General features: G+C 44.3%; 1 protein-coding gene across 1 annotated transcript in view; it reads right to left on the reverse strand.

Moving 5' to 3' along the window:
- Positions 1-44: 44 nt before the first annotated feature.
- LOC143281371 (uncharacterized) overlaps positions 45-18011 on the reverse strand; it is a 30846-nt gene continuing 12879 nt past the window's right edge. The window contains exons 10-20 of the mRNA XM_076586575.1: positions 17823-17896; positions 16593-16749; positions 16006-16107; positions 9775-9924; positions 7708-7874; positions 7227-7308; positions 6786-6869; positions 5539-5593; positions 4611-4762; positions 3271-3414; positions 45-131 (exon numbers count right to left, since the gene is read on the reverse strand). Of these exons, the coding sequence (XP_076442690.1) occupies positions 45-131; positions 3271-3414; positions 4611-4762; positions 5539-5593; positions 6786-6869; positions 7227-7308; positions 7708-7874; positions 9775-9924; positions 16006-16107; positions 16593-16749; positions 17823-17896 (1254 nt within the window). The remainder of the gene's footprint in view (positions 132-3270; positions 3415-4610; positions 4763-5538; positions 5594-6785; positions 6870-7226; positions 7309-7707; positions 7875-9774; positions 9925-16005; positions 16108-16592; positions 16750-17822; positions 17897-18011) is intronic.

Here is an 18011-nt window from a genome sequence, read left to right on the forward strand (position 1 = left end):
GACTCAGGAGAAACAATACGTACAGAAACTAAAGCTAAGAATACTCACTCCTCAACTGTCTTCTGGATTTTTTTCTCCACTCTGAGGGTTCTTTCATGTGCCTCCATGGGTGTGCTGTTCATCAACGTCAGCTGAAAGGAAACGTTTCATATTGTGAGACAATTCATCAACTGATTGCTCAGGATTCAACTGCAAATGCAGATGCAGAAGAAAATTCTCAGACCCATGTAAAAGATGAGGTGCAGAATGAAATGGACAGGAATACCAAGCCTGCAGCCCCTGGGTACTTACCTGTATCAGTGAGGTGACGACTGTATCAGAGCGCTTGCAAATAACTATTAAGCAGCTAGACAAAGACCACTTGCAAACGTAAAGCAGTTAAAGAAAGACAACCACGAGCATGTTAAACAAAGAAGTACAGTTCAGGTGTTTAAAAAACGAAAAGAAAAAACAAATTCAAATGTAACATCAATGATAGAAATGGTCAAACTCTCAAACAAGCAGAGGCATGAGCAAATCAAAATAATGGCCAAACCAACAGTAGCAGATGGGGTAACATCAAAGTAAAGCACATTAAAAGTGCCAAGGGGATAATACATCAACAGGAGATCATTCTTTTTTTTAAAAAACAACACTGGTAGAAACTTAGCATAACATAAACGAGGGATAGTTAAACTGGCAAGCAAGAGAACAGCTGGCGAACTAAGAACACATTCACCTCTGTATTCATATACAGACATAATTCAGAAGCTTGACTAATGACTAAAAAGTGCAAGTATACGACATTACAAGTGCAAGAAACATAACATTCATGCGTAACTAAAACCAATAACACATTTTATGAAATGTAAGTTTATGTAAGTTTGTGCCTGCCTATGTGTGCGTATGTGTTAGGGTAGTTGATAGATACACATGTATTGTTAAAATGTATGTATGCAGTGTGTGTGTGTGTGTGTGTGTGTGTTTGTGTGTAGTCATATTTTGGTGTGTGTATGTAACATGGATGGAATGTTTTATGTTAACAAAGCGTTTTTGTAAAGCACCTAGAGCAGATTTCTGGATAGTGTGCTACATAAGTATCCATTATTATCATTATTATTTTACATATGCAATGAAAACAACAACAAACAAGAAGGTAAACATACACACCAAGAGAAAACAGGCAAAAACAGTGCAGCTTTTTTCAACCCCCTTTTGGGTTCAGTGTGTTCGCCCTGTCATACCTCAGCAACCGTGGCAAGTCAGTTTGCTCTGTTATGGCTTTTCTTTCTCTCTCTCTCTCTCCTCCTTTTTCATCAACAGCTTTTCAGTCTTTGAGATCTGAGGCGCTTGCCCTGCCTAAGCAAATCAGCGCTCTTACTTATTCACTGCTTATAATGCCCACTGACACGTAGGGCGGCAATGAAGAGCCGCCAGTGTGGTCTGTTTTGGCCCGGTCTCTGAATGGCACTCCAGGTGTGCTTCAGGGTCCTCAGTTCTCTATCCACTGTCCTTCACCCTTCCTCTCCACTTTCACTCATCACTGCCAGGAGGTCTACAACTGAGCGGTTCGCCGGGGACACCTTATAACCAGGCTCCAATCGGATCGCTTGCGTCACAAAGTCTGGAGTCTCCATCAGGACGGGACGTGTAAGAAAACGTGCAAGTTCACGGTTTGGCTTGTCTGATATTCTCAGGCCGAGTGGCCACAAAAACCAGCCAGACAAAGCAAACACACTGGCCATAGGTTGGTAAGGTTTGGCATGGTACAGTACATCATGTCTACCCACCCAACAAAAACAAACGAAAAGAAAAATAAAGAAAAAAAGCAAAAAATCTGAGCAAAAACTGGTTTCCGGCATGCTAAAGAAACCAACAAACCACCACCACGACAAATGCGTTGATTTAAGAGATGCCAACCTCAAAATCCAAGTATATGATTCAGCAACTTAACTTTTTTCCCCTTTTCTTTGGTGGGTGGGGATGGGTATGGGAGGGGAGGGTAATTACACCCCCCCCCCACACTCCCACCTCCCCAGAATTAAAAAAAAATCATTTATGCCACATCATAGATATACTTTTCTGCAACTGTTACTGAAAATATGAACAGGGACAAAAATTATGTGTATAGAGCAAAAAACATAAAGTAGAAGTCAAGAGTTCTTCCTTCAAATCTGAGCAGCTGGCATCCCTTACACATGCTCCTTTTTCTATAGATACAAACACACAAACATCATGCAGGTTTCACCCCATACACATGCTCGATTTTCTAAACATGCAGACATCAATATCTAGTGCACTTTTCAGGTTACAAAGCAGACTTGTAGCAGGTTAAGGGTTTTGAAGCTGGGTTAGATACTGAGACTGAAAGTTATACATGCATAATCGAGTGTTAAGCTTGGCACGCACCTGTGACTACCGTCTCAGCCAGAAGTATGTAACACTACTGTATCCATTTACTTACTCCAGACACTTGTTACCATAGCAGCAACAGGCACAAGCGTAAAGAGTATCAATCTGATGCCATGGATGAAACTTCGGGGAAGATGGGAGGGGGGGGCAATTCAGACGTATTCTTTTCTTTGTTCCAAAATCATATCCCAACACACATGCCAGCATGCATCACTTTCCTAAGAAACTGCACACCACTACGGGCGAAAGTATCAAAGGCTGCCAACCAAGAATGAACAATAGCTTGGATCTAACACCAAAAACATACGCTGTGGAATAAAAACATCTTTTTTTCTTTTTTCACAAACACTTAGCCACTGAAAATGATGTAAAAGAATAACTTTTTTTTTAAATAGGCATTTCATAAATCAGAGCATTACCCTGGACTGTTTTGAAAGGCAGTTTCTCTTTGTAATTGAATTTTGTTGTTGTTGGCAGCAATTCATATTGTCAACCATGTCGTGTGCATCTTCGAAGTAGACAGAAAATATAAACATGCTGGCTTGTGTAACTTTAAAGTCATGTGTGTTTGAAACAATTTTTTGTTCCAAAATTTCATCCATCCATTCTGAAAGTAATCATCTGTCTCATCTATGCCTCTGATTCCGACATAAAAACTAGAAAAAAAAAATCAAATAAAATTATCAAAAGCAATACATCTCAATCTTCAAGAAAAGAAAAAGAAAAAGAAAAAAGAAGAAAAAAAAAGAACACGCACACATCTACTGACACACACACACACACAAATATAAAAAAAAGAAAAAAAATTACCTTAATTTTCGATTTTTCCATTTTCAGAAATACTGAATCTGAATAAAGATAATCTCTTTTAATCCTTACTGGACTGGGAGCCAATGCTGGGTCTAGGACCTCAGTCTTCAGGAAGCCAATGACATTGTGGTAGACGATGTCGGACACCTGCTCGATGGTGGTGTGAACCCGCTTGGGCACGACTCGTTCCAGGCAGTTCTCCATCAATTCGTACTGAAAACAACCACCAACAAACCAACCCCCACCCAGACGAGTTTGTGAAACAGACCTGCGTTTGGTGTTTGTTCTTTTTTGTGTGTGCTGTGGCATGCTGTGCTGCAATCCCAGTCTTCCACAGAGGGACTGTTTGAAAGGGAACACACCTAAACAGAAATTCTGTGCTGCTGATCAATCCAAACCCATGAATAACTTACAGCAACTGTGCGTGCCGGTCTACGTGTGTATGTGCTGACAATGTGCATGTTAAGCCACCAAGCAAAATGAATGAAGAGGATGGAAAGGCAACAAATGCAATGAACTGATGGAAGTATATGAAAAAAAAAAATAAAAAAAATAATAATATACACAAGGACACACACACACATGGGCAAATATGATAAACATGTTGTGATGGACACTTGACCAAAAGGCACAACTGAAAAATAAACATGCAAGTGTAAGTGGTGAGTGTCCACGCATGTACGCCTGTGCATGCGCAGCGGGTGCACATTTTTAGATGTGTATGTATGCACTTTGTCTGCCGTGTATGAGAGTACATGTTCTGACGGTGGTGGGTGGTTGGGGGGTGGGGGGGAGGGGAAGGGGAGATAGCAGCAGATGCTTTCACCTCCTGCAGCAGAGGCCAACACCAGTCACTGGAATCAAGCAATCTTCAGCCAACAGGCCCTTCCATCTGTTCCTCTCATCGTTCTTTGGATCAGTTTGTATTACCCTCAAGCTTTGGACACGATTAAAAGGAAATTTTCCATCTAAAATTACGTTTAAATAACATACTTATCGTGACCCAACTAGTGCAGACTCCGGCAGGGGTCTGACATTCCTGTCCTGTGCAAACTAGGACAAAGGGGAGGTTACCTACTTTCGGGAGGTTATCGGCCATAGTACTTTTGTTTTCTCGGCATAGGCGGATAGTAGTTTGCACAGGACAGGAATGTCAGACCCCTGCCGGAGTCTGCACAAGTTGGTTCACGGTTAAGTATGTGTAATTAAAATCAGATTTACCATTACCACATGCATTTGTAAGACTTCAACAAGCTTCTAGATGTGTAAGACAACAAAAACAAACAAACAACAAAAAAAAAACCAAAACCCCCCAGGTTTGTCATCTCTACTAGATTTTTGTTTGTTTGTTTGTTTTTCTCTCATTTCTCAAAGATCTGCGCCGCCAGAGAAACAATGGGAGGACCTACCTGAATTTTCTTGTTCTCCGCCTCCTTGAGATCCACTCGTTTGGGGGCTGGGGCTGTTGCTGAGCGAGGGGGCCGAGGGTTGATGGGCCTGGGGACTGTCTCCACCTGATGACCACTTTGAGTGAATGCGATAAACATGTACTTGACCTCCCCTGTGAGCAAGAAGATATAAACAAACAAGATGAATTTAGGAAAAAGTTGGGGACGGTCTCCACCTGATGACCACTTTGAGTGAATGCACTAAACATGTACTTGACCTCCCCTGTGAGCAACAAGATATAAACAAACAAGATGAATTTAGGAAAAAGTCTTATTCATGATCACAAAACTCATTATTCACAGAGACACATACAAAAGGAGAAGAAAGACGGGCTACCAAGCAGATTGTGACGACTCTGTCTTGCTAAGTCTCCAGGAAACCAGTACGTACAGGTCCTTGCTTCAATTCACATTCAAATGATTACAAACATACATTGTCTGGCTAAAATACTTTAAAAAAAAACAACAACAACAACAACAAAAAACAAAAAAAAACCTAAACAGCTTGCACTATATATACGAATACTGTGACCAAAAGTTAGGGTAACCACCAGGTGACCTGAACTGGTAAAATCTGTACACACATGACCTGAATATTTCATGTGCAAATCACAGTAAGTGCAACTGCCAACAAATTTCACTTCTGACTTTGAATCAACTGATAATTCACAAAGCCCAACAGTTGCACACACTTTCTGATGATCATGTTCATGATGAACTACTGCTCTCCCAAATAAAGCTTTTTGGGAACAACTGGTAGTTTGAAAGCTTTCTTGGAACAACTGACAATCTTCAAAACTGAATCATTAACCTACACACATTAGAAATCAAAACTGTGCGAATCAAAAACAAATTACGATAACAAGTCCAGCTCAGAACAATACATTACCGAAGTAGGGGCAAACTGTGTAAAGCATGTCTCTTGAGACAAGATCTTTCAGTTTCTGAAACAAACGACAGATGTAGCGTTAAACGTATATTCATTCATGGAATCAACAAAAGACCTTTTTTTTGTAAGCAGTTATAAGCAAGTCATTCAAATACAGGATTCAAGCAGAATTTCTGTCAGCTGCCATAACTGACTGCACTTTGAATATAGAAGTGGTCAAAAGACCTACAAAAGGAAAAAAAAAACCCACAAAATTTGTGCTACATATTAAAGTGCTGTGTACCCAGTGCACTGAGCTGAGTTGTCAAAATCAAAACATTCCTCTGCTGAGCCTTGCACCACACACTGATCCACAGAAGAAACGGCAACAAAAAAGCACACAGAAGCACATTACTGTTGATATCAAAATGGCAGCAAAGTCATGCAAGTCTTACCACTAACAAACCGAGTGACAGTCATTTACGATGGACAATTACATGAGCCTCCCTACCCCTAATCACTAACTGCTTCACTACTGTTGTAGCCACAGTGTCATTGTCACATTGTGTCAGCTTGAGAACAACGTACCATGTTATAAACTTCAGCTCATAAAATGCAGTAGAGGGGTTCCATAATCTTTAGTTTTGTTACTGACCTGCCATGCAAGGAATTCTGGAGATCTTGGTCGGCATATATGGACATCTGACAGAACAAACTGATGCTGAGTTGGAGCAATCACCTGGTGAGTGCTACTGGAATAAAAAGGATATTTTCTATCTAAAATTACGTTTAATTACACATACTTAACCGTGACCCACTGGTGCAGACTCCGGCAGGGGTCTGACATTCCTGTCCTGTGCAAACTACTATCTGCCTATGCGGAGAAAACGAAAAGTAGCTACGGCCGATAACCTCCCGGAAGTAGGTAACCTCCCCTTTGCCCCCCTGACTAGCGCCCTCTTTTTCCGGCAGCCATCATGACTCCTGTTCCTGTGCTCTTCATACGGCTAAGTTTTTTTCCCGTATTTTCTGTCTGTCTGTCGATTCTCTGGCGTTCTTGTTTTTTTGTCAAATTTTGTCTTCAACCAGGTCACATAAAATCGTTTTCTTTTCATGTCTTTGGATGGGTCAAGAAACATTGTACCATTGAGCTGTTTCTTGCAAAAAACCCAAAAGGTATGCTAACAGTTTCTAACTATAACTCAGCTTCCTTTAAAACGTGATGGCACTCTTCTTTCGTGACCCCATCTGTGGCGAAACCAACTTACCTCCATTGGAGGAACTGCACCAATGCTAGACTGGTAGCTGGGGGAAGGCTCTCCACTGAAATAGTAGCCATCAAGGGATGGTTGCTGAAAAAACAAAAAAAACAAATGTTTCTCAGGTTATAGAAAACATAACTGTGGATTACACAAAGACAGTCACCAACGAAGCACATTATCTTTTAGTAATCGGAGATATTTTGAACCAAACAGAAACTGGCTCTGGCTCTAATTAGTTTAAGTTTTCTAAATAAAGTAGGAATTTTCTTGCTACTTTGTTCTGTTCTGAAGAGATGCATACAAAGCCAAAATGCAATCACACACACACTCACTTTTTGGCTTTGTGAGCCTGCTCTTTCTCTCTCTCTCTCTCTCTCTCTCTCTCACACACACACACAGCACACTTTTCAGTCTGAAATGCCCAAAGACAAACACCCACCAACTCACCTGAAACAACCATCCAAGACTTGTGGCCACCAGAAGCCAGTCATAGCGGTACCCGTGGCTTCGGAGCTCAGATCCCATCAATCTGCCAGATAAATATACAATACAAAACATGAAAACTAATGATCATCATTGTTGCTTGTTGCCCAGCTGACCACAGTCATATCTAAAACACTAAATACACATATTAAACTTAATCACAAAAAATGATACACAGTATAATACATGGAAATGAGCTAAAAACAATGCTAAACACACATATTAAACTTAATCACAAAAAATGATACAGTATAATACATGGAACTGGGCTGAAAACAATACTAAACACATATTAAACTTAATCACAAAAAATTATACACAGTATAATACATGGGAAAAAAAAAAAAAAAAAAAAAAAGCAACCACAAATACACATACACACAAACCAAGGTAACACCTGTGGGCAACTTGCACACTGATGAAAAACAACAGAACAGCATCTCACCTGAGAAGCTGGCGCAAGTCAGCTAAGATCTGCCTGAACGGGTCGGTGTTGGGTGCGACGCCATCCATCATGGCCAGAAACTCAGCAATCCATGGCACAGTCAGTGGCACGTGGTCCTCCTTCAGTGCACGTTGCAGCAGACCAACCAGGTCCATAGGCAGAGGAGTCTGTTGTGAAGCAACCACATACATGAATGCACTGATTTGGAGAACCGTGCATTAATATGAAGGTGGTCAAAATTAATGTACATCATCATTGGCAGCGGGGGATGGAGGGGGGGGGGGGGAGAGAAAAACTGGGTGTCAAACTGTTCAGGCATGTGAAAATTTTCTAGTTCTTTCAAACTGTTCAGGCATGTGAAAATTTTCTAATTCTTTTTTTTGTATTTTGCAAATAATACACCTACTGATGTAGTTCTGATGCAAAATCATTGCTTGAAAAATCAATAGTTGCATGAAAAATAACAAACAAATGTACCACATACACTGTGTTAGCTATCAAAAGTACTGAAAGGCATGAAAAGTAATAATCAATGGTACCATTAGACTGTGTTAGCTATCAATAGCACTGCAAGGCATGATAAATAACAATCAATGGTACTATAAGACTGTGTTAACTATGAATAGCACTGCAAGGCATGAAAAATAACAATCAGTGGTACTATAAGACTGTGTTAGCTATCAATAGCACTGCAAGGCATGATAAATAACAATCAATGGTACCATTAACCAGCCGCCGTGGCGAAGTGGTTAGCGTCGCGGACTGACGGCTGGGAGGACGGGGGTTCGAATCCCAGAGTTGAGTGTGCTGTGGGCTTAAATGGGGAGACTGGGACCACACAGTCGAGTGTCATCCACTTCAAGGATGCGTCTTTGGGTGTGTTGCTCTAATTACTTGACCAACACTGCAAGTGTCCGTATCTCTCGGGCCTGGTTAACGCTGGGATATCATTATGACAGGAAGCGTAGAGTACAGCCTTGTCACGCAGTCCCAAACCAAAATGGACCTCCATAGCAACATCGTCATCATCATCCTCCTCCTCCTTCACCGTCATCAATATAAACAAAATAGTCTCAAAGTCTGTGGCCTTTCATGCCCTGCTCTCATGGTGACCTCAGTTTCGATACCCCTCCACTTCTGTGCTTGGGGTGAGTCCTGTCAATGTTGTCAGTATCGGCGGATTCGTCGGGGGCTGTTGTTTGAGGGACGTGGTGGTGGTCTCCACTCTGGGAGGGACGCTCACTTAGTCTGGCTCCGCGACTAAGCCATTATTGTCGTTAGTAGGGGGCTTAGTAGGTGGTCTCCTAAGTACGTAAAATCAGAACAGGCACCACTGAACACCACCGAAGTGACTCGGCAGCAGTGCAGGGTCTCCTCTGGTGTGTGGCCTCCTGGCGACCTAACATCGATGGTTCCCTGTGGACTGCCGACGCAGGAACTGCGACGGACGAACCCGGGTATGGCTGTGTATGGGGGAATCTAAATGAGCGGCGTGGGAGTAATGCCACTGAAACGGTGCAGATGATGGGGCAGCAAAAAAAAAAAAAAAAAAAAAAAAAAAAAATCAATGGTACCATTAGACTGTGTTAGCTATCAATGGCACTGCAAGGCATGATAAATAACAATCAGTGGTACCATTAGACTGTGTTAACTATCAAAAGCACTGAAAGGCATGATAAATAACCAATCAGTGGTAATACAAAACTGTTTTAGCTATCATTACTACAAGGCATTAAAAATACCAAAAATAAATGATACCATTAGACTGTGTTAGCTGTCAATAGCACTGCAAGGCGTGAAAAGTAACAGGCAATAGTACCATCAGACTGTGTTAGCTATCAATTGCACTGCAAGGCGTGAAAAGTAACAGTCAATAGTACCATCAGACTGTCTTAGCTGTCAATTAGCTCTGCAGGACCGCCTGTAAACTAGTGAAGCGGCTACGTACAAATGAGAAGGAAAAAGCTGTAAAAAAAAAACCAACAACACAAAAACAAACACAAAATATCCAAAGACATAAAAAAAAACCATATGCATGTCACCCACCAGCATATACTCCAAACTTACCAACTGCCTTTGCGCAATGACGTCACTCTGTGAGTCAAGAGGCAGATTTTCTGTATCACTGTAGGCCAAGAAGTGAATGTGACCCAAGAATTTAGCAAATATCTTCAGAGTCACAGCACATGCCTTGAACTTCTGCTGCTCTGATTTTATCTGCAACAGACCACATCAAGTTCCATGCACAGGTCATCAAGCAAAGGATCCAGATTCTGCTATACCATAGTAGCGTGTGCGTGTGCGTGTTTGTGTTTGTGTGTGTGTGTGTGCTGTGGAAGCTGCGATACATAGACTAGAAATGAGTGTGTGGAGGAGGGGGTAGAGGAGGTGCAGGGAAATTTGTGGTGTGTGTGTGTGTGTGTGTGTTGGAGCTCATGTACGTTTATATGTATTTGACTGTGCTTTCATATCTGTGAAACAGCGTTTTTGGGGCATATCTGTTATGCATGTGTGGGTGTATGTGTGAATGTGTGTCTTCATGTTTTATATTTATTTGCTTATTTATCATCATTGTTATCTTATTTATTTATTTATTTATTATTATTATTATTATTATTTTATCATTATTTTCATTACTACTATTTTTTTTATATATATCATAATTATTATTTATTTATTTATGTATGTACGCTTATCTATCTATCTATCTATATATATATATTTTTTTTTTTCTCTCTCTCAAGGCTTGACTAAGCGCGTTGGGTTACGCTGCTGGTCAGGCATCTGCTTGGCAGATGTGGTGTAGCGTATATGGATTTGTCCGAACGCAGTGACGCCTCCTTGAGCTACTGAAACTGAAACTATACCATAGTATACAAAAACATAAATACATGCTGACAGATCCTATGCAAAACATCTACCAGACCGGCATGAAAACTAAAAACGTTTGGAAAAGAGATAGATATCATCTCACTGACTGCTGAAGGCCAGTTGTTTGGATGACACACGTCCATGTTTGACTGTGAAAAATAAGGGGTAGATATCATCTCACTGACTGCTGAAGGCCAGTTGTTTGGATGACACACGTCCATGTTTGACTGTGAAAAATAAGGGGTAGATATCATCTCACTGACTGCTGAAGGCCAGCTGTTTGGATGACACAATCCATGTTTGACTTTGAAAAATAAGGGGTAGATATCATCTCACTGACTGCTGAAGGCCAGCTGTTTGGATGACACAATCCAATGTTTGACTGTGAAAAATAACGGGTAGATATCATCTCACTGACTGCTGAAGGCCAGTTGTTTGGATGACACACGTTCTGCTAAGATCTCCCCTCTAGGGTGCCTCAGTGCGTCCCTAGCAAGGGAGTGAACTCTGTAGCCGCACCTCCTCGCCACGTTAATGTGGGTGTTCCTGCGGGGACATGGGGCAGAATGGGCATGACCTAGTCATGGCGAACGCGGCACGGGTGCGGACGATCGGCGCAATAGCAAGACTAGCTCTCGGCAACTCACTCAAGAGAGGTCGCAGACTAGACTGGTCAGGGTAGATGGAGCTCATTAGCCTTGGCAGGCAGTCCATCTAGGAGAAGGGAAACTCTGATTTCAAACCAACGGGTGGGATACCCAGCAAACAATCCCCCCCTGTGCTCACAGGGCAGGTCTTTGGACCATGAGCCCCGGGTAGATGGAGCTCGTTAACCTTGACAGGCAGTCCGTCTAGGGGAGGGATCCCCAATCTCTCACATCCCCCTGTGCTCACAGGGCAGGACTCTTTAGACCTGAGCTAAGGGAGAAGCCCCCTGACAGAAAACTTGATCCGGCCTGCCGAAGACGGAGTGTGTCAGCTACGGCGCAGGTTTCTGGTTAAAAATTCAGGACACACACGCATCAACGATCATGGTTATGCGTCAGACCACTTTGTCGTCATGGCGTCGTCCCTATCAGCGACAACCGGGGAGGGACGGAGCCGGGCCTCCTGCCTCAAAGGGGCCCACCAAAGCGACCGGTGCCTCTGTCAACCTGAAGGTCAGGGGAAGGCAGAGTAGAGCGACTGACCAGACAAATTCACCACCTGTCAACCTCACAGTAGCTCAGTGGAATGCAGAAGGGCTGAGAAACAAGAAACCAGAACTCCAGGAGTTTCTCCGAAATAACAACATTGATGTCATCTGCATTCAGGAGACCCATTTAAAAGATCCCCAAAGATTTTTTATTAGAGGCTACGAAGCCTTCCGCCAAGATCGAGAGGACAGACACAAGGGAGGAATCCTCACCCTCATCAAAATCTCCATCCCTGCAGTAGAAACAAGCAGATCGGGAAAAGAGGAGCTAGAGCATCACACAGTCAAGCTGCTACTGCCCAGCGGAGAACTACTGATCACCAACTGCTACAGCCCTCCAGGCTCAGCTCTAGCGCTACACAAAGTGAGACTTGAAGCTTCCAGACACCTTGTGGTTGGAGACTTCAACAGCCACTCGCCAAGCTGGGGCTATGAGGAAATGGACTCACGTGGTGAGGAAGTAGAGGACTGGATGATGGACAACAAGCTCATCCTCATCAACCATCCAGAGGACAAACCCACCTGCTACTCCAGAGCATGGAAGACCTGCTCAACACCAGATCTGGCCATCGCCACAGAAGAGGTTCAGCGACTCACCTCCAGAACAGTCAACACACAGCTAGGGGGAAGCGACCATCTGCCAGTCATCCTCAGCATTTCCAGCATAGGATGCACCCAGCACAGAATGGAACCCAGCTGGAACTTCAAACGAGCTAACTGGACTCTCTTCAAAGGAAAAGCAGACAACCTCTGCCAAGACATCAGTACCTCCAACAACCTCAACAACAATGTCAACCTTTTCAGCGATGCACTGCTGCGAGCAGCAAAGCAGTCCATCCCAAGAGGGAAACGCAGAAACTACAAGCCCTACTGGAGTGACACTCTGAAACAGCTCCATGCAGACCTAGACTCCGCCAGAGAAACCATGGAGCAGAGCCCCACTCCTGACAACATCCGGGAATACAACACCATCAAAGAAACCTTCCAACAGCAGAAGAGAACAGAGATACAGAGGAGCTGGAATGAGAAGACCAGCAGTCTCAACATGGAGAAGGACACCGGCAAGTTGTGGAACCTGACCAAGCTTCTGAACGAAGACACGGGCACCAGACACAGCAGAACTGTCATTGAGGAAAATGGCAAGCACCACGCGGGCAAGCAGGCAGCCAACATCCTTGCAGATTTTTACAGAGAGGGCAGCACCACAACACTCCCTGAAGCCCGAGTGCAGGAAGTCCAGAGGGAGATCAAGGAGAAGCTGAAACAGCAGAACCCGAGTCAGTCCATGATGACAGCCTTCTCCATGGCCGAACTCAGTGCAGCCATCAGGAAACTGAAGAAAAAGAAAGCCCCTGGGAAAGACGGCATCCCGAATGACATGATCAAGAACCTGGGACCTGTAGCCAGACAGAAGCTTCTCTTGATCATCAACCAGTCCTGGGACACAGGGAAACTTCCAGACCAGTGGAGAGAAGCCATCATCGTCCCCATCAGAAAGAAGCAGAAGGATAAGACTAAGAAGTCCAGCTATCGACCAATCAGCCTCCTGAGTTGTCTGGGCAAGGTGATGGAAAGGATGGTGAACACTCGACTCCTGAAACACCTTGAAGAAAACCACCTGCTCAGCAATACCCAATCAGCCTACAGGAAAAACCGCAGCACCGAAGACCAGCTGGTGTACCTTGCACAGGAGATAGAGACTGCCTTTCAAGAAAAGAAGAAGGTGCTTGCAGTCTTCGTGGACCTAACCAAGGCCTTCGACAAGGTCTGGAAGGCAGGACTTCTCCTGAAGCTCCTCAACAAGAAAGTGGAAGGGAAGATGTACCGCTGGATCCAGGATTTCCTCCAACACCGCAGGGCAAGGGTAAAACTCGACGGGAAAATCAGCCATCGGGTCACTCTACAGCAAGGTGTGCCGCAAGGAGGAGTCATTTCCCCTACACTTTTCCTCATCTTCATCGACGACATCGCTGAGAAGATCTCCAAGCATGTCTCCAGAGCCCTCCACGCTGATGACTTTGCTGCCTGGAGTGCTGCGGAATACCTCACGTCCGCCAGCCACAGAATGCAGGAAGCACTCAATCACGTGGGAACATGGGCCTCTGCCTGGGGAGTAGACATCAACACCACCAAGACAGTCTCAGCAATCTTCTCGCTGTCACCGATGTCAGAAACCTCCCACCTCAAACTGAACGGAATGCAGTTGAAACAGGATGACACGCCAATGTACCTGGGTGTGAAGCTCGACAAGCGATTGACATGGAACCCCCATCTCAAGGACATCGAGAGACGAGCAACCAGAAAACTGGCCATCCTGAAAAAACTCGCCGGGACCTCTTGGGGTGCCAACAGCAGCATACTGCAGAGGGTGTACACTGGAACTGTCAGGCCAACCCTGGAGTATGGCAGCACTGCCTGGGCCACGGCATCAGCAACCAACACAAGCCGCCTGAGCAAAGTTCAGAACGCAGGGCTACGGCTGATCACTGGCGGGATAAAGACGACTCCAGTTCAGGCGATGGAGAAACACACAGGCCTCCACCCACTCAAAGATAGACGAGAGGAAAAAGTCTTCATCCACAGCGAGAAGCTCCTGCGCATGCCAACTCACCCAATGCACGAAAAACTGAAGCACCCAACAAAGAACAGACTGAAGCGGACCAGCTTCAACCACCTCTCCAAGACCCTGCACCGCCAACATGAAGACCTGCTGCCCTCGTCCCCTGCCGAGATGGAAACACTCCCCGACTTCGAGGAACCGGCCGACCAACTGGAAGGAGTCTCAATCATCACAAAAGTCCCTGGCATCGACCAAAAGGACTGCCAAGCCCCTCCCCTGCTGAAAGCTCTGACATTGGAGATGATTGAGACTCAGTACAACCCCAGCGAATGGACGCACGTCTTCACAGATGGATCCTCGGAGGGAGCGGTGAAGAATGGAGGAGCAGGCATCTTCATCAGGCACACAGATGGAAGACTGACCCCTGGAGCCTTCCCCACAGGAAGAATCTCCTCGAACTACAGAGCGGAGACAGCAGCACTACTCCATGCTGCACAAGGCCTCAGGACGTCAGTCAACCCACCACCAAAGATAGCCTTCTTCACTGACTGCAGATCTCTCCTGCAGGGACTCCAGTCAACCAGAAACGAACAGCAGCTGACAAACATCAAAGCAGCCCTTCATGACCTTTCAAAACGGTCGATTGTCACTGTTCAGTGGGTTCCTTCTCACTGTGGGGTCATGGGGAACGAAAAGGCCGATGCTCTCTCCAAGGCAGGCAGCAAAATGAAGCAGTTCAGCCACCCCGTGACCTACAGAGAGGCCAGGACCATCATCCACAACCGTTACCAGAACCAGTGGATGAGAAGGCTGGGTGCAAACAGTGGTGTCGATCCAATCCACCAGCTCCAGAGACACCAGCAGACTGTCCTCTTCAGACTGAGAACCGGCCACTGCCGACTACTGAGTCACCTTCACCGTATGAAGATCGCCCACACTGATGAGTGTCCATGTGGCACTGGACCCCAGACCCCTGAACACATCCTCCAACACTGCCCAACCCATGAAGCTCTACGGCGTCAAACCTGGCCAGGGGGCACGGAGCTACAGGCGCAGCTTTGGGGAGACCGCCACGACCTGGAGAAGACCGTGGGCTACATCGTGGCGACGGGGGTGACCGTCTGACGCAGCCAAAACATCGAACGCAGAAGAAGAAGAAGAAGAAGAAGGATGACACACGTCCATGTTTGACTGTGAAAAATAAGGGGTAGATATCATCTCACTGACTGCTGAAGGCCAGTTGTTTGGATGACACACATCCATGTTTGACCGTGAAAAATAAGGGGTAGATATCATCTCACTGACTGCTGAAGGCCAGTTGTTTGGATGACACAATCCATGTTTGACCGTGAAAAATAAGGGGTAGATATCATCTCACTGACTGCTGAAGGCCATTTGTTTGGATGACACACGTCCATGTTTGACTGAAAAATAAGGGGTAGATATCATCTCACTGACTGCTGAAGGCCAGTTGTTTGGATGACACAATCCATGTTTGACTGTGAAAAATAAGGGGTTGATACAGATGTTTTTTGTTTTTTTGGGTTTCTTTTTATATCTAAGATGCGGAAAATATCTAACAAGAGTAAAAAAAAAAAAAAAAAGTAGTGACAGCCAAACAGTTGGCACAATCACATCAGTGCCAGCCTTCACAGACTGAAAATAATCATACCTCTTCGCTCACATCAGAGGCTGCCTGGTCAGCATCAGAGGCCTCTGGATCAGTAGATGGCTCACTGGTCAGCACCTTCATGCCAAATTGCTTGCTGTTCAGCTGTCCAAGAAAACACAACAGATCAATGTCAATTAACTCAACTGACACATAAATGTAACCAGAAAAGAAATCAGCGCAGTGGCGTCATTAGTTTATTTATCGTAACCAGCCCAGTCTACCCTGTTCTCAAAAAACTTCTTTAAAATGTTTTCCAACAGGTAAATTTATTTTTTCACTCTTCTTTTCATTGACCATGACAATGCATTCTCTGATTTTTTACATCTTTCTGTAGTTACTGTTAGTCAAACAACCGATTAAGCAATCAGTGAATAAACGACAAATGTGAACAGACCAATGAATATGCAGAATAAGAGACCACATGTTATATACAAAAGGCCTGTCAGATAAACCAGTACTGCCAAATCATTATAACCTGCGAATGTTCAATCAATCAAAATGTTCTCTCACCCAACAGCACATAGGATGAATAAATTAAAATTGACAGAAAACCAAACAAATAAATGAAAAACAAGCTACAAACAAACCTGGTTGATCTGTGTTCTCAAAACATCCATCAAGTGGCGGTTCAGTTTTGGGTTGTCGGCCACCTCGATGAATTCAGCAAAGAACCTCTGCCTGCCTCGGAACACAGGAGGTGGGGAGGGGCCATCACAGCCTGGCTTTCTGAAACGTTCGTGCAGCCTGCAACATTGGCATCAAATATCACAAAACATAAATCACATGGCCTCTGAAAAACTGCATTTCATTTCCAGGACAACAATATTGCTCACTAAAAGACTTTTCTCATCATCTACAGAACCTTACCACAGCCTACATACAAGACATCAAACCAGTGAACTGGTCATTGTGAATTCTGTGACACTTTCTGCTGAGTGTGAACTTTCTCATTCTCTATCTGTGAACTGTTGGTGATTCAACGGCTCCCGGTTATCAGCCGTAGCTACTTTCGTTTTCCCCGCATAGGCGGATAGTAGTTTGCACAGGACAGGAATATCAGACCCCTGCCGGAGTCTGCACTAGTTGGGTCACGGTTAAGTATGTGTAATTAAACACATTTTCAACTAGGATATATTCCAGCAGCACAGCTGACGGAGCTGTTGCCTAGTGGACTGTCATCAACTTGGAAACAAGGTCCCAGGTTTGATCTGACGACTGTCATTTCTTCCTGCAAGGACTGGGAATTTTTACCCTCCCCTCCTCCACCACCAGACCCACACCCTGTGTGGCAGTCTGGATGCTAATCTTTTGGATGATGCAATCAATTAAGGTATTGTGTAAGGCACTAGCTTTGCTATGCTTGTGAAAGAATCCAAACAACAGTTTTGTGCCTGGCAAAATTCTGTGGAAAAAATCCTCACAATCACGTTTACAAATGTACGTATACAGACTGGGTGCCAAATAATGGTCTTGGGGACAGGCCGATCAGATTTCACATACAGTAACTGATCTGCTGTGATTGAAAAGTAATACAGAACACAATCAAATCTACTCTTCCTAGGCTGTGTAGGCCATCAGCACTCTGGACCTTTTCTCTGAAAGTTCATGTGACATATCATCTCAAAACAACAATTGCACCGCACTGGTCTTCTGCTACTGTCAACAGATAACTTACCTGGATATCATCTCAAAACAATTAACAACTGCACCACACTGGTCCTCTGCTACTGTCAACAGATAACTTACCTGGATATCATCTCAAAACAATTAACAACTGCACCGCACTGGTCCTCTGCTACTGTCAACAGATAACTTACCTGAACGACCTGGTCGATTCCCACCAGCTCTCAAGCTCTTTCTCCACGTCTTCAACTTTTTCATCTTCACAGATCTGAAAAGGAGAAAACCATGCTGATCACTACTGTGCCTTTCGGCTGGAAACACACAACATTTAGTCATTGTTACAAAAAAGTTTTATATGATTTTCACCGTTATTAGAATGTTTC

Source organism: Babylonia areolata, chromosome 4 (genome assembly GCF_041734735.1).
Source record: "Babylonia areolata isolate BAREFJ2019XMU chromosome 4, ASM4173473v1, whole genome shotgun sequence".
NCBI classification, from domain to species: Eukaryota; Metazoa; Mollusca; class Gastropoda; order Neogastropoda; family Buccinidae; genus Babylonia; species Babylonia areolata.